Source organism: Phaseolus vulgaris, chromosome 1 (genome assembly GCF_051622355.1).
Source record: "Phaseolus vulgaris cultivar YP4 chromosome 1, ASM5162235v1, whole genome shotgun sequence".
NCBI lineage: Eukaryota > Viridiplantae > Streptophyta > Magnoliopsida > Fabales > Fabaceae > Phaseolus > Phaseolus vulgaris.
In genome coordinates, this window is record NC_143498.1 from 17,321,100 (window position 1) to 17,344,369 (window position 23,270).

Below are 23,270 nucleotides of genomic sequence, written 5' to 3' on the forward strand. Positions count from 1 at the left end.
ACTTTTTTTTATTTAATCTCTCTATGTAAAAAATATTAATTAATTCCTAAATGTTATAATTTAATAATAAATAATATAGATTGACCTGGACACGGTAAAAAATATTTAGTTAACAATCTAATAAATTAATTTTAATTATATTTATTTTATTTTTTAATTTAGAATATTATTATAATAGGTTTCAAGCGAATTTAATTTGATTTTTCAGTGTAAAATCAACATTTTTGTAAAAGAAATATTGTAGTTTTGCCAAAATATATATCATAACTCAGTAGTCCCTGGTCTGATTTGGCACCAGGTTAAAACGCGATTCTCCCCTCAGAACGCGAATCCAAACGCGCTTCCAATCCTTTCATCACAAGGAAAGTAAGTCGGTGACGTTCGCCAGAGCGAAAAACGTCGTTGTTTGGGAGAGCTGAAGCTGTTCCTTCCCTGCCACATTTTCATTCCGTTGTAGATGACATTGTTCTGTCACTTTCTATTTGCGCGTAACCCAAACACCAATGAGGCAGCACAAGCAGGTTTCAGCTCTTAACCGGCGACCCACCGTCCTTTATCTGGTGTGCGCCGCCGCATTCTTCTCCCTCCTCCTCTTCTACATCCAATCCTCTTTCTTCGCAGGTACTTTCACCGTAACCACACCACACTTATAATATATATCATTCTAATTCAGTTTTCTTAATTTCCGTTTAAATTTGCATGTTCAGGATCCCTCTCTTCGGATCGCAACTCCGAAAGTATCCGCGTCTTGTCTAACTTTCAGTCCAGTGTTCAGCAATGTGTGGTAACTGTTCGATCTGAAACATTCCTCCCTCGTGAATAATAATACTGATATGGTTTTTTATTTATCTTATCATTTCTCAATATGATTGATGTGTAACTCCAGTTACACTCACTTCCAATTCTGATAGAAATCCAGTTACACTCACTTCCAATTCTGATAGAAATCCAGTTACACTCACTTCCAATTCTGATAGAAGAAAAGCACGTCAAACACACATAAGCAACTGAATCTAAGTCTTGTTGTGTTTTTTTTTATTTCTTTAAAAAATAGAATTTAGTTGTGTTATGTGCTGAGGTGGGGAATTGAAACAGGGTAACAGGGGGCTAGGACTCACTGCTCATATTATTGACCATTGTAAATTGATCCTTAAATACCCCGAAGGTACCAACAGCACTTGGGTATGTCTTTCTGTCTCCTCAATCCTGAGTTCTGAGACCTCTTATTTGATTTAATGTTTTGTTAATAGCGAAATTGTTGAGTTTTTTTATTCCAATGTTTAAATTATTGCAGTACAACGCACAGTTTAAGAAATTTGAGCCGTTGGAGTACAGTTATGATATGTGTGAGGCAATCCTGTTGTGGGAACAGGTGCATTGTCATGACACTCCTTTTGTTCCTGTTTAAGTTGAACTTTCAGAATGATACTAGTGCTGATATGTTGAGATGTTGCAGTATCGGAACATGACAACTGTGCTGACAAGAGAGTATCTTGATTCTCGACCTGGTGGTTGGATGGATTACGCTCCACAAAGGATAGCACAGTTGTATGGATCTTGAAACCTTATTTCATGTTTGTTTACTGGGTTGCATGTTTTATCAGTTAGTGTATGTGGTAATTCCTTTTCTTCTCGTAGGGGGACAAAGAAGTGCACTAACAAGACTCTTTGCGAAGAGAACCTCAATGTGTTATTGCCTGCAAAGCCCCCATTTCACCCACGGCAGTTTCAAACTTGTGCTGTTGTTGGAAATTCTGGGGACCTTCTGAAGACAACATTCGGGAAAGAAATTGATAGCCATGATGCTGTTTTTCGAGACAATGAGGCCCCTGTTAATGAGGTAAACATCTCATCATAATGGGCAAAGTTTTAACAATTTCTTCTCTCAATTTCCATTGTCTTGAAATCCTGTTAGTTTATCCAAATCATAGATGAAACAGACCACTTGCTTCTACAATATCCAACCATTATACTTTTACTTCTGAACAAGATGCCAAAAAGTGATATAGCATTTATCTGATATGCTATTAAAACAAATCGCTGATACTTATTTTGTCTCTTTATGGATTTTGTAGAAATATGCCGAATATGTTGGTCTTAAGAGGGATTTCCGTCTAGTTGTCCGAGGTGCTGCTCGTAACATGGTCCCTATTCTAAACGGATCGGGTAAGTTATTATTGTTTAAAATATTTAAACAAAAATGTGAAACTTCGGTTGAAATTTTAGGCCATATGGGTTGACATGGGAATCTATCCAAAATCTCTATCTACTGTGAAATATAGCTTTAATATTTTATTAAAGATTTGACATGCAAAACATCACTATGGAACAAAGATATCTTATCTAGATTGTCACCTCGATGCTCATCTATCATTTGTAACAGGTCAAAAAATATATAAAACTAGAAAAAATTACAAGCAGAAACATTAGAGACTAGGCCAAAACTCATGATAACAAAATCAAGAAAATCTACACTCAGTTAACCCATACTTGTTCCTGGGAAACTTTCCCTAATAGTTTCTTGCATAATATCAAACAAATAAAACTCATGTTTTTCTTCAAAACTGTAGTTGGCCAGTTTATCACCACATACATTACCCTCTCTATAAATATGATATAGAAAAAAAAAATGCATAGAAGAACAAAGTTGAAGACATCTAATCCATCTCCCTCGGATTTGCCATGGTACAAGATGAACATCCTTCGAAGCTTCAGCCACAAGCTTCAAATCTCATTCCTACCAAAGTTTGTGTTGTCCCCTCTGATATGCGTGTTCAATAGGCTATCTGATGCAATTCTATTTTGTAGCCTTTGCATGATTTTGTGTTTCCATTGAGTTTCGAATTGTTGGGGTTAATTTGGAAGGTGAATGAAGTTTGAATTTGTAAGATAATGATTTGAGATGAACTATAGAGATTGAGGACTAGAAGAGCTGAGACCAACTTCTAGAGGAGTTCTAGGTTAAACACCACAAAGAGAGTGCTAACATAGGATGAACTTGAGAGAATTTGAAGTTGCATTTTGGCAGAATTTCTTTACTCAAATCAAGTTTGAATTTACAAGAGGCCTAACACACTTATTTATAGTGCTAAGTGCAACCAATGTTCATATTTGTACCCTAAAAACTCTCCACTCACATTATGACGAATGAATTCCTCTCATTGAAGCAAATTCTCTCAAAGTAGAGGTTGACAAGTGGCATATCTTCATTGGAGGAAAATCCTCTCCATGGAGGAGAGGACATTCATGCCATATTTGCTTATGCTTAGGTGGACTCTTCATGCTTTCCATGCAAGGCTTTGATGTTCATGCTTCACCTAGCCTTTCCATGTCTTCTTATTTGCCCTAGACACTCATTGGTGAACCCTAGACGATCTAGGGTTGCATTGGGCCCAAGGAGACCCAATTGTAACCCTAACTAGACTTTCTTTTCTTATTTACACCCTACCCTACTGGATCCAATACATGGCCCATGAAAAATAACCCAAAAAAAGTCGAAATAAACCCACATTAATCTGTACAAATTTACAAGGCTAGAGAAAATTGGAAGATCAGTTAATGGCCCAATGTGTTTCTTGGAATACAATAGTAAGACCTATTTATGCAGCAAATCCTCCCATTAAATCACCTCTTGTGCCTTAAAAAAAAGTTGCATTGCTAACATATCCAAGACTTCCCCGTGTGCCAATCAATGTAGTCAAACTCGTAACTTGTACGAGGATCGGGAAGGAGCTAAAAGATCGTAACTCGACTCGTAAGAGTTACTAACATATGAAAAATAATATTCAATACATAACACAACTGGAAACAGTTTCATAAATCATAAATTGTTCATACAGAAAACAACTAAGTTCACAAATATCTAATACAATTAAACTATCCAAGGAAATCCTTCATATTAATTGAAGGATAATCATCATTCTCTTCTACAAGATCTTCATTTTCATTAATGTTATCTATGCCATGACCTTCATCATCCGCAGCAATTGGAGGAACCTCCAAATCATCCATAGGTTCAACTTCTCCAACTTCATCCAAATCATCCATAAGTTCAGCATCATTTGCTTCATTATCTTCCACTGTCCATTCTTCATCAGAGGCAAGCTCATCAATGTTGTAGTTTTTTGTGTTCGTAACATCCTTCTTCTTCATCAATCTTGAATTAGCCATCATAAAGACTACATCATTCATGGTCTTCTGGTGTAAACGGTTTCTTTTTTTCGTGTGGACCTAAATAATTATAACATCATAAATTTATCCCTTCATAAATTCTAATTATAAAATGAACTCATAAATTTAACCTAGGTTGAACTTCATATTTTTTCCAACATAATCTATGTTCTTCCAATATTTGATTGGTTTTTTCAACCTGTTGCTTCAAATATTTCACCCAAATTTCATGGTATGATGGTGGCTTAATTCCAAGACCTTGTTTGGCAATCATTTCAACCACTTTAGTGAACTCTTCACTCCTTGCTACATTAAATGCAATAGCATAGTTGTAGAAAAATAAAACAATTTGTTGACATGTATCTTCCCTCTCACTTTTCTTGAAGATGGAATCGATAGTACTTTGACTTCCCCTTCTCTTGAAAATACTTGATGACTCACCCCCCACACTCTCTTCTTGAGAAGGTTTTTTTCTAAAATTTTCAGAATCACTCACATTGCTTTCCAAGTCTACTCCGAACATAGATTTTTTTATTAAATTTTGCTGCAGCATAGAAACAGTACCCAACATTAATTTTTTAACTTCTTCTGTGACAACAAGACATGCATGCTCCAACATCTTTTGAAGTGCATGCAAGATGATGCTTTAGTCTATAGATACCCTAGTTAAAATCTTCTCACAATATTTACACTTCACGTTTCTTGATTTCCCATCAATAGAAATACAGTGATTCCATGCTGGGTCTTTTTTGATGCTTCCTTTTTTTGTACTGTCCCCACCTCCTGAATCCATAACAGAAGGCACTGTCTTGGAGAATAAAAAAATAGCACGGGACTGTGATGGAGAATGAGAGAGAAGAGATGAGGAGAACGTTTGCGGAGGCGGCGTCGCAAGCGGAGGCGAAGGCGGCGGCGGCGTTCGCAACTAGTGGCGGAGGCGTCGCGATCGGCGACAATGAAGTTCTAGGGTGCGGTAGGTACTGTGCTGTTTAGAGTTTCTTATTTTTTTAGGGTTTCACTCTAAAAAACACACATTGGGCCGCACTGGCCGCATTAGGACGCACCAGGCCGCATCAAGTTAAAACAAATTAGTGTTTTTTTAGGGTTTAGGGTGTGTCGTGCCATAGTGCGAGGCGACTCGGAGACGGCCTCCGAGGCAGCAAGCTCCGCGGCAACGTGGTGCAATCCGCTATGACACCGATCCACCGTGCGAGTCAACTCGTTTTTGGCTCCAAGATCGTTGAATCGTGCGTTTTTGCGAGTTTAATCGCGATTTTAACTACATTGATCTACATGCATAATTTGATTTGCTTTCCTTTCTATTAGTGTGTATGCATAATATTGGAGATCCCACATCGACTAAAGATATGACCAAATTATAATATATTAGTGGAGCCACCTTACAAGTTGGTTAGTGGCGTTAAGTTAGAATTAAAGTCCACTTTCTAAGATAGTATGAGAACTTATCCTAACGAGATTTGTTAGACATATAGTAGGCCGCTAGTGAACCACCCAAAAATATCTAAGCTCACGGTCAAGATGTCTTGTCTTTGGCATGATGGGATGAATTGAAGATCCCACAACGACTAGAGATATGACAAAATTAGGTGTAAAACTTACCTTACAAGCCATTTTTGTGAGGTTGAGTTAGGTTAAATGTTCACTTTCTAATAAATATATATATATATATATATATATATATATATATATATATAAATGAATGCCAAAAGTGTGCAACTCAACCTTTTCTTCTCAATATCTCAAGTGTTAAGTACAACACAAATGGACTGGCACCAATGTAGTTAAAATCGCGATTAAACTCGCAAAAACGCACAATTCAACGATCTTGGAGCCAAAAACGAGTTGACTCGCACGGCGGATCGGTGCCGGAGCGGATCGCACCGCATCGCCGTGGAGCTTGCTGCCTCGAAGGCCGTCTCCAAGTCGCGTGACACACCCTAAACCCTAAAAAAACCCTAATTTGTTTTAACCTGATGCGGCCTGGTGCGGCCCAATGCGGCCAGTGCAGCCCAATGTGTGTTTTTTAGAGTGAAACCCTAAACAAAGCAGTACCTACCGCACCCCAAAACTTCATTGTCGCCGATTGCGACGCCGCCACCACTAGTTGCGAACGCCGCCGCTTCCGCGAACGTTCTCCTCATCTCTTCTCTCTCATTCTCCATCACAGTCTTGTGCTATTTTTTTATTCTCCAAGACAGTGCCTTCTATTATGAATTCAGGAGGTGGGGACAGTACAAAAAAAGGAAGTATTAAAAAAGACCCTGCATGGAATCACTGTATTTCTATTGATGGGAAATCAAGAAATGTGAAGTGTAAATATTGTGAGAAGATTTTAACTGGGGGTATCTATAGACTAAAGCATCATCTTGCATGCACTTCAAAAGATGTTGGAGCATGTCTTGTTGTCCCAGAAGAAGTTAAAAAAATTAATGTTGGGTACTGTTTCTATGCTGCAGTAAAGTTTAATCAAAATTGAGGGTTTCAAGAGCAAATCTGGATTTTTGGGTAGTGAAATAGCTCAACGTGCACTCAAAACAAAAACTCCAGCACAGTGGTGGGAACAATATGGTGATGCACTTCCGGAACTACAAAGATTTGCAGTTAGAGTTTTGGGTTTGACTTGTAGTTCATCCGGGTGTGAGCGCAATTGGAGTGCATTTGAAAGGGTAAACATTTAAATTTATGAGTTCATTTTATAATTAGAATTTATGAAGGGATGAATTTATGCTGTTATAATTATTTAGGTCCACACGAAAAAAAGAAACCGTTTACACCAGAAGACCATGAATGATGTAGTCTTTGTGATGGCTAATTCAAAATTGATGAAGCAGAAGGATGTTAGGAACACAAAAAACTACAACATTGATGAACTTGCCTCTGATGAAGAATGGACAGTGGAAGATAATGAAGCAAATGATGTTGAACTTTTGGATGAAGTTGGAGAAGCGAACCTATGGATGATTTGGAGGTTCCTCCAATTGCTGCGGATGATGAAGGTCATTGCATAAATAACATTAATAAAAATGAAGATCTTGTAGAAGAGAATGATGATTATCCTTCAATTAATATGAAGGATTTCCTTGGATAGTTTAATTGTATTAGATATTTGTGAACTTAGTTGTTTTCTATACGAACAATTTATGATTTATGAAACTGTTTCCAGTTGTGTTATGTATTGAATATTATTTTTCATATGTTAGTAACTCTTACGAGTCGAGTTACGATCCTCGAGTTACGATCTTTTAGCTCCTTCCCGATCCTCGTACGAGTTACAAGTTTGACTACATTGTTGTAGATGACATAAGGCTACAATTCAGAATAAGGGAGAAGAAAAGAACAATTACACAACATATAATATATTATCTAAAGTTTAAATCTACTGCTTCCTCAAGTTGGAGCATATAAACTATATGCACCAAGATTGGAACATATGAATTGAATTCCAGACCCTCTCAAAAGACTTTGTCAATGCTACCTGCAAGTTGATCATTTGTGTTGACAAGTTTAGTAGAAATTTCATTGGTTAGCAACTTCTCTCGAATAAAATTACAGTCAATCTCTATATGATTAGTCCTTTCATGGAATATTGGGTTATAGGTAATGTGAAGGGTTGCATGGTTGCCACGGTATAACTTCATTTATTGAATGTCACAAAATCTTAACTCTTAAAGTTGTTTAATCCATATCATTTCATAAGTGACTGTGGCCATAGCTACATAGCTTTGTACTCTGCTTATGTACTAGACCATTCAACAACACCGAAATCTAGAAGTTCACTGGATACTATGAGATTTTAATCCTGATTTTTTCCTTGTTTTTGTTTCTGTTAGTTCATGATATCTATATAATGAAAGGATTAAACCTTTTGTTCTTTCACAGACAATGAGGTTCTCATAATCAAAAGTCTGACACACAAAGAAATCAATGCAGTTATAAAGGTTAGAATCTGTTCTGTGATAACTATTTTATTGGAGGCTTTTTGGTATATATCAGTACAGATGGGAGCAACTGGATACCTAGCTACTTACTAGAACAGGTTTATCTACATTTTTTTGAACTACCTTTCATGGCAGACCATACCCAATCCAGTCTATCTCTTCCAAGGAATTGTACTACGTCGAGGTGCCAAAGGAACTGGAATGAAATCTATTGAGTTAGCACTCTCCATGTGTGATATTATTGATATATATGGATTCACAGTTGATCCAGGATACACTGAATGGTGAGTTTTCTCTATTTTTATATTTATTATTTCTCAAATTCTTGGTGTTTCCTCCACTGATACACCAAATCTTAATTTTTAAATTATTTGTTTATTTATTTTGTAAATGTAAGGTTGTGATACTAAAAGACTTTCATACATTTTATATTCCCTTTTTATCATTTTTTTCTTATAGGACACGATACTTCTCTGAGCCTAGGAAGGGACACAACCCACTTCAAGGAAGAGCATATTACCAACTTCTAGAATGTCTTGGGGTATACATTAATTATAAATTTCTACACAATATATTTAGTGTATATATTTTATAATGTTTTTGCTTTTGGTTTTATTGTCAGGTAATCAGGATTCACTCGCCCATGAGATCTAAGAGGAGGGAAGACTGGTCAGATATACCTAGTAGAGAAATGATAGGCCAAGCACATGCAGCAGCTTTACGCTTGAAAAGGAATCAAGACGGCCAGAGAGGTGATTTAGGGCAGTTTGGCAATTGTAAGGTGTGGGGCAATGTGGATCCAGATAACAGTGGACCTGTCTCAGGATCACCAGACATGAGTGATGTCAGGAAATATTCAAATTATAATAAATGGGAAGTCATGCCTTTTGAGAGTTTGAGGAGGGAAGCACAGGATCATCAAAACCAGATGCAAGGGGTCTCTCTATATAAAATGGACGGCAATAGGTTGGATGATCTAGTCTGTGTGAGACATTCCTCAAAATCTGAGGCGTAAATGGTGCCTTTGCTTTCTGTTGTTATTGTTTGATCACGCCCAACTGTCTTCTATAGAATCTGGGATGTAGTTGCTTTCTAAGGGCTGCTAGCATAGCCCTCCAACAGCGTTCTGTTTCTTCACTTATTGAAGCCAGAGCGTAGCACCAATCTCAACTCCAAGTGAAAAAATGTTGAGTGAATATGCATAATTCCACAGATGATTCATGGTAGGGTCTAGAAGTCACACTACAGGAATTCTGACCACAGAAGTTTGTTGTACCAATTTTTTTTTTTTCAGTTTTGGAATGGACAGTCCTTAGTCCGTTGTATGGTAGTTGTCTGTCTTCTATAATGTATTAATTGGCCAAAGAAGTATCTGCAAAAAACATTTTTTTTTTGTGATGATGGATAAAAGAAAGTGATAGCAAGCTGTTTTGTTTTACAATATTTTCAATGTATCTATATTGTTGCTAAGCTTGTTTTCCCCTTTATTCATGTTTTTTCTCTTTTGCCAGTACTTATCTGGTTTGTTACCACAAATTGCTGCTTGACTTATTTTGCTGAATTTACCTTTTCATTTGTTTACTAATTGGTCAGCCTCAAGATCAATAGCTCTTCAAATGTTTGTGACTCCTGCAGCATGTTATCAATTGTTGGATGGTGGATATACTTAAAGTTGATCCTATTCCACTAACATTTAACTAGTTCTATAAGGCAATTGTCGATTGTAAAGTTGTGCTGTAAAAAGTAAAGCAGATGCTCTCCAGATCGTGGTACATTGACAGCCTTATAGCAGTTTGGAAACATGAATACACGAAGCCAAATAGTGTTCCTGAACTCAACCTGTTATCATTGGAAGACGCGTTTACTGAAATTGGTTTAACAACCATGAACAGTGTCGTTGCCATGCCTATTTCCAGATCTTTTGCAACCCAAAAAATAATTTCTCATGGAAATGAATGCCTTGTTAAGTTATACATCAGCAAACTCATTTTTTACATCGTATTTCGTTTTCTTCTCCCTTAAAAAGACTGATCCTATACATCAGGTTATCAATTATACTGCAATGGAGTAACAAATCTGGTAAGAATCATGCGAGAAGTCTGACTGGAAGAAAGTAAAGAAAAATATACTATGAGTTCAAACTTGTATCCAAAGTTCAATTAACTTTTAATTTAATCAAACACATATTAAGCAATGAAAAATAAACAAACGACAAGGTAAAAGGTAAAAACTAGCTCAATGGGTATATTCATTTTAAGGATAGAACTTGTCTAACAAATACTTCATTCCTTTACAAAACTTAAATTTAAAACCTTGGGTGAAGATGAAAATGAGGGTTGATGTTATTATTTCAATGATCAAAAAATTCCAAGAGCTACATAATAAATATCTTGAGCTGATGGAACCCGCTATAGAAGGACGATCCCGAACACAAAAAGACAACCTTATCCTATACCTTAAATATCTCACTTACTACACTATTACACTATCACACTATTATATCACAAACCCTCATTCCATTCTCTCCTATAAATAGGAATCACTGCTCCTCATAATCTTAATCCAAGCTCAGTTCAGCAAACCATCACCTTCAAGATGCAAACAGCTTTAACCTTTGCTGCCCCCAACGTTGTGCCTTTGGCACCCACAAAGACTGTCACCCATGTCACCAACTTCCCTACTAAATTGAAAGCCCCAAGCTCCTCCCCTCGTTACTCTCCAATAAGGGCTGCAGCTGTGGATCCTGACACTTCAACAGTGGACTACAACTCGTCCTTCTCGTAAGCCATTCCTTCCAACTTCCTAGCATGCATGTTTTTCTAAGGTAAGGTGTATGAGTTTGTCTATTTTTTTATGGTTGCTTTGTTTTCAGAGTGTTTCCAGCAGAAGCATGTGAAACTGTAGGAGGGGAAGCCTGCATGGCAGAGATGTACCCTGAAGCCAAGCTGCAGCCACAAGCTAAGAACGACACACCACGAGTAGTTACAGAGAACGTTGAGAGAGAGTATCTTGAATACAATGATCCTCAAACGTAAGATCTCTCATCCACCAAATACCAAATCAATTGAGATTAATTTTCACACACTTTTGTTATAAAGATTTGTATGCAGGATGGATCTATAAAATTCAGAATAAAATATTGATTTCATTGCTAGATGTGAATTCAGAAGAGTGGAAAATCATTATAATATTGTGGATTGTGTTTTGCAGGGTATTTCGGGGAGAGGCTTGTGATGATCTTGGAGGAAGTTTCTGTGAGCACGAGTATCAGAAGAATGTCTTCTAAAGCAAACACAAACCCTCAACTTTCTTGTAATTGTAGTGTTGGTTGTACATAGCTATAGTGTATGTTGAGTTTCATATAAATTTTACAATAATTTTACACTAAATTTGATACCTTTGCTTCTCTTATTCTTCACTAGTTTAAAATTGAGGACTCATATGTTAACAATCCTTGTTCAGATTACAATTAGAAATAGTATTTTATTAAAATAGATCAATTTTGAAATTATATTATCACACCCATAACTTCCTTGTGGTTCTTCATATAATTCGTTAACAATTTTTAAAAAAAATTAATTTGATTTTCTACAGACAAACATCAACTTTTCTTATTCGATCCGGTAAATCTGTAGATGAATTAGAGATTTTGATATCATATTTTAGATTAAAATTTCCTTACTATAATTTTATGATAAAAAAAAATTATACTTTCACACCTTTAACTTTTCAACTCACAACAAAGTCCTAAATAGGGGAATTTGAAAGAGGTTAAAAAGAAACAGTTTTTGAGACAATTGCATTAAATTCTTCTGCATAGTTGAATATGGATCATCTTCTGAATTAAATTAAGATGGTCCAAAACAAAGTAAAGTTTTGGAGGAACAATAAAAGCAAGTAAAGTTTGAAATATCTATTGTCAAGTGGATAAGGCTTATCCATTCACAATCTGCTGAATAGACCTTTCAATATCAACCAGATTTCAGAGGTCGCATTGTGACAGATGTACAAGGATTTTATTGTATTTTTCTTAAAGAAATTAAATAATGTTTTCTTCAATCTAAAATTAACTTATACAGAAGTTAAATAAAAATTAAAAAAAAAGTTATATAAGAGAGTTTTATAACTTTAATTTTAGTTTAAAGAGATTTTGATTTTTAACAAGTTTAAATTTGTATATTTTAAAAAATATATTTGAATATGATTATAATTAATTGAGTTACAAAATATTCAGTAATTAATTATATATTTTTTTATTTTTTTACATATTTTTAAAAATATTTCTGTTGAAATCTAAAAATCTATAAATATAAATTAATTTATAGAAAATACTCATTTTACAAACTCAATTTTCTTATTCATTTCTATACTTATGTATATTTTTATAATTTTTTTAGTTTTTATTAATTTATGTAAAAAATCTTTTACAAGTAAACTTCTTTAGACTTTATCAATAACTATCAATTTTCAGAAATTTTCTAATAATATCATTTTCTTTTTTTTCATTTTGGAAGATTCTCTCAATCATTTGTTGATAGTCATATATTATATATGTATATGAATAGAGAGATTAAGAAGAAAAATGGGAAAAACGTAATGTCATGCAAATTAGTTGAAAATTTATTTTTTATATTAATTATTATACTTGATTATTGGTGAAAAGATCCACAAATTAATATTTATTCTTCACACAATGGTTTCATCTCTTTCTTTTAATCTTATTTATTCTCACCTACGAAACATCTCCCTTCGGTAAACAAATATTGTAACATCCCTAATACTTACTCATATATAATAAAATATAAGTAAAACAAACACTATCTACTTAACATATGAATATATATAACTATTTCATAATTGTGTCTAAAAAGAATATCCTTCTTCATAGGGATTTTAATATATACATCAAAAGTTTTAAAAACAAACAGAGCATTCAAATTAAAATTATCACATCCTCCAGCTGCTCACTTAGGAGTTCTATTACCTGCAATCTCATCTGCTCCCGTGTACAACACGATCATCACAGATAAAGAAACAAACAAAAACAAATAACAGGTAAGCTGGCTATAACAAAGTTTTCTATATAATTTAAATTTCAAATTGATACACAACATTCATTCTCATACAATTTCACATAACCATCAAGTGTCTATCACGTTCACCATCCACATTACTCCTGTCAGATTTCAACTGACTCACATACTCAGACACTTGACTCTACTTCCGGAAGACTCGTGTATTGAAATTAGTATCCAGAGACTTGCACCTGTCATACTACTGCTATGAAACCCACACAGTCATGCGCATAATTATCTCAATATCTCATCATCTTCATATGACAGGTAAATCCATTTGATCTGCTCTGATCAGTTCTTTCAAACCTCAGACTCAGCCAAATGGACCTCCTTCGACTCTCACCAACTGAATAACTTTGATTCCATTATATCAGTAGAGTCAGATCCTCTCATTCACAGGACACTCACAAATCAATACACCCTAATAACAATCTCAACACGATATTTCCTTTCCTGAAAATACTATGTCTTGATCACACTTTAACCTCATTACTACATACATCTTTTAACATATCAATGCACCACTCATTCTCATCATATTTAAACTTTCTAAACAATCCAAATATATCTCAAACTTTACTTAAACACATAATCAATTCCAAATATATGCTCTTTAAATCAATCATCATCTAAAATCAAACAACCACTTCTCATCAAACATCTCACTTAAGTAATTCAATAAAATATTCAAAAAAAAAAACAGTTCAACTCATTTATATTATCATTCAAACACTTTCAATTCTCAATCACAAACACTTTCAACAATTTATTCACCTTAAAATCAATATAAGATTCAAAATCAACCATTCCAGTCAATATATTATTTTACTTTTCAAAAGAGACAATCCTGAATTGGTGACCACGTCACCCTCATATCATATCAAGATCTTTAGCCTAGGGTTCTATTGAAAGGAATAAGACTAGCTTCCCTTATCTGGACTTGAGTAGATGCTCACTAAGAGCTCCAACCCACCAAAAGCTTAAGGATAACCCAACATGCACCACAAAGTCCTGATCACAAATCTAACTATATCATTATGACCCTGAACTAATAGAGACTAATTCTGGAGATAAAAACCTCACATGCAAACTTAACTAAAAGACAACCCTAACCAAATCAAAACTAACCCAAAGGAAAATGAGCCAAGAATGAACTTACTCTATCTAAAATTCTGATCGGGCAATCTCGTAGAGTTCATTGCCAGGAGTCCAATGACAGACTCTGATCATCAAACTAACGAACAAGCAAGTCAGAATCTTAGAGAGAAGGGAGAGGAAAGGAAAAAGGGAACAAAAATGAACTTACTCTATGAAAGATTCTGATCGGGCAGTCTTGTAGATCTCACTGCCAGGAGTCTAATGATGGACTCCGATCGTCAAACAGATGATCGAGGAGGTCAGAATCTTAGAGAGAAGGGAGAGGAAAGGAAAAGGAAACTTGTAGAGAGATGGTGAATCTTTTAAAATGAAACCTGAATAACTAATTTTCTATTTGTATAACTTTTTTCAATTTAATAATAAAATATTCAGATATAATTTTAATTGTACCATTTCAACTCTAAGACTATTTTTCTCGGTCCTTACAAATATAGTACCCTAACTTTTTTGTGTATGTTTTTATTTCTCTAAGTTTTAGCAATCTTATGAATATATGTTTTATGTGTTGTAAATTTTTACTGTAAGTTTCCTTTTCAATTTTTTATTTTATTTTAAAAAAATATATATGTTTTATGTGCTTTTACTTCCTGAAAAAAATTATAGTTTTCCTCCATATAATTTTTAAGATTTTTGTTTTTATTCTTTGTTCATTACTTCCATTATTATTTTTTTGTAAAAAAGTATAATTACAAAGAGTAAAATGGAAGCATTTGAAAATTACGAAAGACAAAAAAATTGCATGTATTAAAAATTAAAATTGATATAATAACAAGATAACAAAATATATAAATCTTTATTTTGTTTTAGTTTAGTTTTATATGATAGGAGAGGAAAAGGGAATACAAGGTTGATTTGGTGATGCAAGTTGAAAAGAGAAAGAAATAGATTGTTAGCTTAAATTCTTTACTGATAAAAACTAACATGTTAATAACTTTAAAAAAAATAATTAAAAAAAAAGTAGGAAAGTGTGGTGCCAATTTTAATTTAGTAAAGATATTTCTTTTATAAAAAAAAATTATATTTTATGATAAGTATATAAATTAGATTATTAACAATTTAGTTATATATTTCTAAATCTCATCATTTGTTTAAATTATCTCTCAATTCTTTTTTATTTTTTATTTAACTTTTTAGAACTTATTCTTATCCATTTGTTAATCAGAGAGTGTGAGTGAGATGGTAGCCAAATAAGCATCAATTTCGATCAAAATAAGGTTTTCTCTTTCTTCATATCTCAAGTTGCTTTTTCTTTTTTTAATTGTATGTGGGGGATTTTGTGAACACGGTAAGATCAAAGCCAAATAAATGAATTTATCATTGATTGAATAGGTTTGTTTTCTTCCATCCTAAACATTTCTCTCATAACTATTTTACGGCATTTCTCTCATAACTATTTTACAGCAATTATAGTGTGTCACAGCAATTATAGTGTCTCAGAAGTAATAAATTATCCTCTATCAAATTCACAAGGAACAGTTGAATTTTTAAATATAATATTCACTAAATAGAAGACAATATGTAAAAGTTTGTTGGAAAAAGTTTTTGTATGAAGAATTTGCAAGAAATTAAATCAAGCAAAATAAAGAATTTGAGTGATGCAATTGGAAAAATTGGGATTGAGATTCATCCTTCTCACTTGTCTGTATTTTTACAAAAGATTATAATATTTAATTTTGATTGATATTGATGCACATATAAAAATCATTTATATTGATTCCTCGCATACAAAATTATTAAGAGAGTCTCCTAAATATCAATTCCTCGCATATTTATAAAAATTTCTTATCAATACGAACAAATGTTATAAAACAATTAACATTTCAAATATATTCCTATCATTCAGATATGTTAAGCATTATCATTTAAGTTATATTCTTATAAGTACTTTCCAGTCAAATCTAAGGATCAAAATCATGAACAATTCAAGCTTTGAGAATAAAATGATAATACCAATCTGATGACTTTTTACGGCAAGTGCACCGCGTTTATCAAAAGTAATAATTGTCCCTAAGGACGGATATCGATCCCACGAGGAACAGTAAATTAATTATTGAGTACAATATTCGTTAAATATAACAACAGAACAATAAAAAGAGTTTAGAAGTGATTGTGTTGGCACTGATCAATAAGAAAACAAACAAAGAATTAGTTGCTTCAATTGGAAAAATAGGAATTAGATTTCATCCCTCTCACTCTCATGTATTTTGATTAGCATGTTAATATTGAGTTCTTTGATTGAAATTGATGCCCGTAGAAAATTCATTTATACCGATCATTCGCATATAAAATCCTTAAGAATGTTTCCTAATTATCGATCTCTCACATATTTATAAAAACAACTTAGAATCACACTCAGACATTAACATTTCAAGTCTATCCCTAACACTTAAATATGTTAAGTATTGTTGTTTTGGTCCGAACTCTAAAAATACCTCCCAGTCATATTTAAGATTCTCAATTTGTCACAGAAAGTTAAAAGTAAAACAACAATATCAATAATCAATCAAGAAGTAAATATTAATATATAAGATATCACCTCAATACATAATAGTTTGAGCAGATTACTCCCAATCCCAAAGGGTAGAATTAGCCACGCATACTTCTAGCACCTTCCATTCTCCCAATTGGATTACAATTCACTCTATAGTGTTTTCCTCTCAATCTAGCACACTAGGGTTGAACCTCTAGCCCCCTATTTATCCTAATTTTCTAGGATTAGGTGGCTTCATGTGTCGCGCTAATGGGCTAAGTGATAAAACATAAAAAAGACCAAATCTTTCTTTGCATCTTTTTCCATTCTGGGACCTTCCAGCTTTCTCTTTTTAGCTCAAATTATTCTCCTTTACTCCAAATCTTCAATCTTCCCTAAAAATCTGCAATTAACACCAAATTTGGGAATAAAATGTTCTTAATCAAATAAAGCTCATAAAAAATGTAAAAAAGTATAAATTCATAAATTAGGGATTATTTTATATGTAACTTAACAATAAATCCTCATAAGTGCCTATATTTTAATATGAAATATTACTGAAATTAGACACTTATCACAATCATCAATCAAGAACTGACATATTATAGATAAATATCATTTCAATACATAAGAGTTTGAACATATTACTCTTGTTCTACCAAAAATAAACTCGGGGAGTGCAACTCGGTGAGGACTGCGTGTTCCTTGGAAACGAGCTTTCAGTTGGTCTCCGATGAGAGAGGTAGGTCCACCTGCAAAAGACTCTTCGATGCTCAAGTCAGTAGGAGCACAAAGATGATGATAAATTCTTAACAGTGAGCTAAGAGTAAGAGTATAGAATAGAGTTTAGTGTCTTCCCTTACTGAGAGAGTCATTACCTGTTTATAGGTCTTGTTGTACTCAAACCATTAAGAAAATGATTGAATGACTATCATGAGATATAAATAGATTTTATAACAGTAACTATAACCACTAGTAACCTATAACCAATTTATGATCTAACTTATGTGTCTTAAATATAATATTAAATAACTAGTTATTGTCTCAATGTATCCGATCGTAATTGGGGGTATGTGCACAAGTCCCCCCAGCTCATAATCTGAGATACAAGTGGATCAATTTAAAGGATGAACGAATTCAACTTGGACCTGTTTGGATTTGGTTTTTAGCTATACTTGTGGTTGAACATGCTTCGTTCTTGATTGAACTTGCATTATTTTTCTTTGCTCTTGGTTGAGCATTTCTAGTTCTTGATTAAACTTGTATTATTTTTGCTTCGCTCTTGGTTAAGCGTTTTTAGTTCTTGATTGAACTTGCATTATTTTTCTTTGTTCTTGGTTGAGCGTGTTGTCGTGCTTTTGGTTGAGTTTTTCTAGTTCTTGATTGAACTTGTATTATTTTTGCTTCGCCCTTGATTGAGCGAGTTGTTGTGCTCTTTGTTGAGCGTTTTTAGTTCTTGATTGAACTTGACAAGATTGAACCTGCTATAGAACGTGTCAAATGATTATACCGAGTTTCTGAGTAGAGAGTAGTACCATTCCAAGGTCACCCCGACCAAAGTGGTGGGAAACAGCTTGCAGTGCACGTCCATGTCCTTCGAGAATAGTTGAGCCTAGGTCGTATAGGCCTTAACATGTGCCTCAGGATTTGAGGTCCCTGAGTATTTCTCCAGATTGGGTCAACTCCACCTCTAGGGCAATTGGGCCCTCATAACCTCATTTGTGAAGGGATGAAAACCCCATAGGTTGGTTCTCATTGTGCGATTGATCATCGGGCCAGGAAGTGCCTTAAAGGGCTAATGCTCGTGCTCACGACTCCCTTGCCCCATCTTGCATTGTGTGGAGCTCGGTGGGGTTCCCCTCCAGGATGATTTTCTTGTGGGAGTGTGAGATATCGACCTCTTCTGCTGATTCAAGTTTTCTAGGGGACCCTCCGAGATTTGACGGTATGCTCCGAGTGTTGTTGGTCACCCTGAATGGTGTTGTTGTTGTCCCTACGAGCTATCTAATCATGCAATACCAACAATTTTTCCTTCTGTTGCTCTCTTAGGGATTCCAAATCTTGTTCCATTTTTCCCGCATTTGGCCTAGGGCGTCTCTCATAGTTCTGGGTAGGTCTTCCTCGTTTGTTCTGGGAGGGGGTTGATTTGCGTTTTCTTGTTGGATACTCATATTGAGAGTGTAAGTCCAGAGTTTTGTAGTGGTTCTAGGAAAATTTTTGCCAGGACCTCACGATGGGCACCAAAAGTTCCTACCGAAAATGAACTCAGGGAGTGCAACACGGTGAGGGTTGCATGTTCCTCGGGGAACGAGCTTTCAGTTGGTCTCCGATGAGAGGAGGAAATCCACTTGCAAAAGACTCTTTGATGCTTAAGTCAGTAAGTAGGAGTACAAAGATGATGATAAATTCTTAACAAAGAGCTAAGAGTAAGAGTATAGAATAGAATTTAGTGTCTCTCAGAGTCATCACCTATTTACAGGTCTTGTTGGACTTAGACCATTAAGTAAAGCATTGAATAGTTATCATGAGATATAAATAGATTTTATAATAGTAACTATAACCGCTAGTAACCTATAGTCGATTTATGGTCTGATTTATGTGTCTTAAATATAATATTAAACAAACAATTATTGTCTCAATGCACCCTATCGTAATCGGGGGTATGTACAACTCCCAATCCCAAAGGGAATAATTAGCCACTCATGTTGGCCATTACAAGCATGGAAAGTAAGAAAAGAAAATTCAGGATGTTTCTCCTTGACGACTGCCTCCTCTAGAGTTTTTTTATCTCTTTCTATCCTCCCAATGATGTTTAGGGTTATGCCTCACGTCTCCTATTTAACCTAGTTGGGCTTGGCATAAGTGACATCTTGCCTAAGTCGGTTATTACTTGCTTGGGCAATTTTGACGAGAAAAAACCCAACTTCACTGGAGTGAACTCTCCTGGACGAGCCTTGGGCGAGTTCCTCTGAATTGATCTTCCTTAGGTGAGTTTGGACGAGTTTTGAGCGAGTTTCTAATGTTCTAACTTTCCCTTTTCATCTTGTATATTCTCCTTTAGTCCTCTCATTTTCATTTTCTCCTAGAATCCTGAAATTAATACAAATTTGGGAATAAAATATTCTGATTCATATTATAATCACAAAATATGTAAAAAGGTTTAAATTCCTAAATTAGGGGTTGAATTATAGTTATTTTATCAATACACATCCATAAGTGTCTATCTTTTAATATTAAATATTACTGAAATATGACACTTATCAATTTCATATTAAGTTTTCAGTAGAATAAGCTTATTTCGTCTTACCTCTTTAGATCCTTTAGGAGACAATTGTTCATGACATGGACTTTAGATATTTCTTCTTCAGACAACACACACAAGAGAATATGCCTAGCCTTGGCCTTGTGTTGGTGCAATGTCTTTTCTTCCTTGTTCCATGAACCGTAGTCAGTAAACTTTCTAAAGGAATTGAGAATAGAGGACATACCTTACTTTACAATAGTTAGAAGGTCTACATTGATGAATTCAAGAAAGGATGTCATCCTATAGCTTCCACAAATCATAATTCTCTCCCTTGAACAAGGGTGGCTGGTAACAACTTGACCTTTAAATTCCATTGAGTTTGTTATAAGATTGTTTCCTCACGTCATGTTCAGAATTAACCCCTGAGGTTAGTTTTGATACCAACTAAAGGTATAGTTGGCTCTAGAATATGGTTTGAATAGAGCCCGAACACAATTCAAGTACATGGAAAGTTATCACAACAAATGCAATATCTAAAAGATAAAAGGCAAAAAGAAAGATTAGACACACAAAATTTATACTAGTTCACCCAAGTCTTGGGCTACGTTCAGTCTTCTTAAGCAACCTGCTTAAAAGTCTTTACTAACACAAGTATTCTACACCTTTTCATGTATAAGTATTCTACACCTCTTCAGGTAACAAGTATTCTTCACCTCTCCATGTAGCAAGTATTCTACACCTCTCCAGGTAAAGCATTCTCCACCTCTCCAGGTAAAGTATTCTCCACCTCTCCAGGTAACAAGTCTTAATTTCTCTCTGAGACCAACACCTCTCAACAAGTGAGAAACATTCTCAAATAGATAGCAACAATAAAAGTGCATAGGGTTATTTTCACACATTAAACGATTTACAATGTATGACTCACTCCCCAAAGTATGGATGATCTAAACAACAAATATGAAATACAATTAAAGTAAGACTATGCACACTACAAATTTTGATCGTTTTGTATATTTGTGGTCTCTTGTGTATTCTGTGCTTTTTCGTCTTCATCTTTAAGGTCTTTATATGGATTTCAGATTGTGATCGTTAAAGCTTCAAATTCTTCTCTTGTTCACATAGTCGTTAGACGCTTGATATGAAATTTCTTTAATTTGATTGATCCTTATGCATTTTGGACTTTAAATGTATTTTGAATTGTTTCTTTCTTTGTCCAAATGTGAACGTTGATACTTTAATATTTTAATATTGAGTATCTTTATCATATCATTCATGGATGTATAATTTTCATCATCTTATTCTCATCAGACATTTAATATGACAACTTCTACCTTGATTGAATTCTGCACATCTTTGAGTGTGTGAAGCAATTTGAATTGTTTCCTTTAAATTCCAATGTGAACATTAACCCTTCAATACTTTGTGACTTATTCTTCAATCATCTTTGCACTTTGAATTTTATTCTACACTTGTGATTGTGTAAACGTTGAAGTTATATTTGGCAAGGCTTGAATCACGTTCTTCACTTCTTTATCGTGTATTTGTTCTTTCAAATGGTTTCCTTAACCAACTAAATAAGAACAATGTACTTGATCTGATAGAAACTGAATCTTAATGTATGAGACGCATAATTAGGAATGTTTTGATATGAGCTCTGAGTATGTCTTTGTCATACGATTACTCTTGGGATTAATATGTTGCATGTGCTTCCTCTAAGCAATGACTGGATGACACTTTAATACTTGATTTGCTTAAATATCATTTATCAGTCTTCATGATTTCTTTAGTCAAACACTTAGTATGGAAACTCTGGATATTGACTTATGTACATCTTGATGCTCCTAAGGCACATTTAGAAACCTTTCATAAATCTTAGCAATCAATATAATCTCAATGTTAAAGAATGGGAATTACTGAAAATAATATGTTCTAATATCTCTGAATTATCAAGTCTTTATATTCTCAGGAATTAATTCAAAAACATATTATCATGACTTTGCAGATTATCTTAAATGTAAACTAAAGATTTAAACGCTAATAGTTTTAATCTGGTTTATTCGAAAAACTCTTTTAATACATAGTCAATCATATACTCTTGTACCGCCCTGGTAGTCGGAAGTGATGACGTGGCACCAAGCTACAGTGTAGGCGTGTTGACAAGACGCCAGGCTGGCAGAAGGGAAAGAAGTCGGGGGGCTCGTGAAGTCGCCAGTTATTAAGTTGGCGTGTTCCGATCTCTAGCATACCAGAATCGGCGATCACCGGGTTAAAGATGAAGTCGCCAGATGTAAACTCAGGCGACCTAGTGATTGGAGATCGCCAGAGCAAGCACATCGCCGGAGATGAAGGTGGTGCAGATTATGAAGGCGGCCGGCGAGACCACAGGGAAGGTGTACGAAGGCACCCTAACTCGCCAATTCCAGTAGAGATCGCGCTCCCAAGTTAGCTATGCACTGGGCAGTACCATGCATAAGTAACTTAGCCAAAAGAGAGTCAGAAGCAGCGCCCAAGTCAAGGAGGCTCCAGATGGTGGCACGTGTACGACTGGATGCGAGCCACGTGTTCAGGTCTGTAACTGCCAGGAGAGAGAAAGTGACCAGGTATTTAAGGGTTTCTCAACGAACTTTCGAGGTACGCACGTTCAGATTATACTCTTTACGCTTGCGAGTTCTTGAGCATACTGTGAGAGAGAACATTGCACGGTTCCTTGAGAGTTCTTGAGTGTTATTGCTCTTAGTATTTGGTGGTTCGGTCACTGACTTGGGCGTTGGAGTGCGATCGGCCGCAGCGGCGCCGCTCTGTTCTTTTGCAGGTTCTTGAGGTGGATCTTGGAGAAGGACGGAGGTTTGAAGCGGTGCACACGTCGATCCTTTGACGAGGCAAGTTCCAACGTTCTGATCAACAGGCAGGATCATCAGGCGCCCACCGTGGGGCCGTGTAAAACCTGTTCCCATCCACAGCGTGAGTTCTTGGAGGTTTTCGTAGTTTTCTGCGTGGTTGTGTGCTGGTGCAACCACTGTTCGCTGTTCGTTTGAGTTTTGTTCGGTGATTTCGCGTTTTCCACCGTTCGTTCGGGTTTTTTTTCGGTGAAGTGAGGTTTTCTGCTGTTTACGCGAGATTTGTCCGGTGAAGTTTGAGTTCTTTGGCTCGTTGTGTTATTCGTAGGAGAAGCGGTGGTTTCTGGTGGAGTTGCA

General features: G+C 35.1%; 2 protein-coding genes across 2 annotated transcripts; both read left to right on the forward strand.

Moving 5' to 3' along the window:
• The first annotated feature begins 226 nt into the window (after positions 1-226).
• Positions 227-9,599, forward strand: MGP2 (MALE GAMETOPHYTE DEFECTIVE 2). The gene is made up of 11 exons (XM_068615960.2): positions 227-621; positions 708-784; positions 1,096-1,182; positions 1,295-1,372; positions 1,457-1,548; positions 1,639-1,840; positions 2,076-2,166; positions 8,071-8,129; positions 8,265-8,413; positions 8,589-8,670; positions 8,752-9,599. The coding sequence occupies exons 1-11, from the start codon at positions 504-506 to the stop codon at positions 9,142-9,144; spliced, it is 1,428 nt and encodes a 475-aa protein (XP_068472061.1). The 5' UTR covers positions 227-503; the 3' UTR covers positions 9,145-9,599.
• Positions 9,600-10,456: 857 nt separating this feature from the next.
• On the forward strand, positions 10,457-11,525 carry CCL (CCR-like protein). The gene is made up of 3 exons (XM_068615961.1): positions 10,457-10,909; positions 11,002-11,160; positions 11,340-11,525. The coding sequence occupies exons 1-3, from the start codon at positions 10,725-10,727 to the stop codon at positions 11,413-11,415; spliced, it is 420 nt and encodes a 139-aa protein (XP_068472062.1). The 5' UTR covers positions 10,457-10,724; the 3' UTR covers positions 11,416-11,525.
• The last annotated feature ends 11,745 nt before the right edge of the window (positions 11,526-23,270 follow it).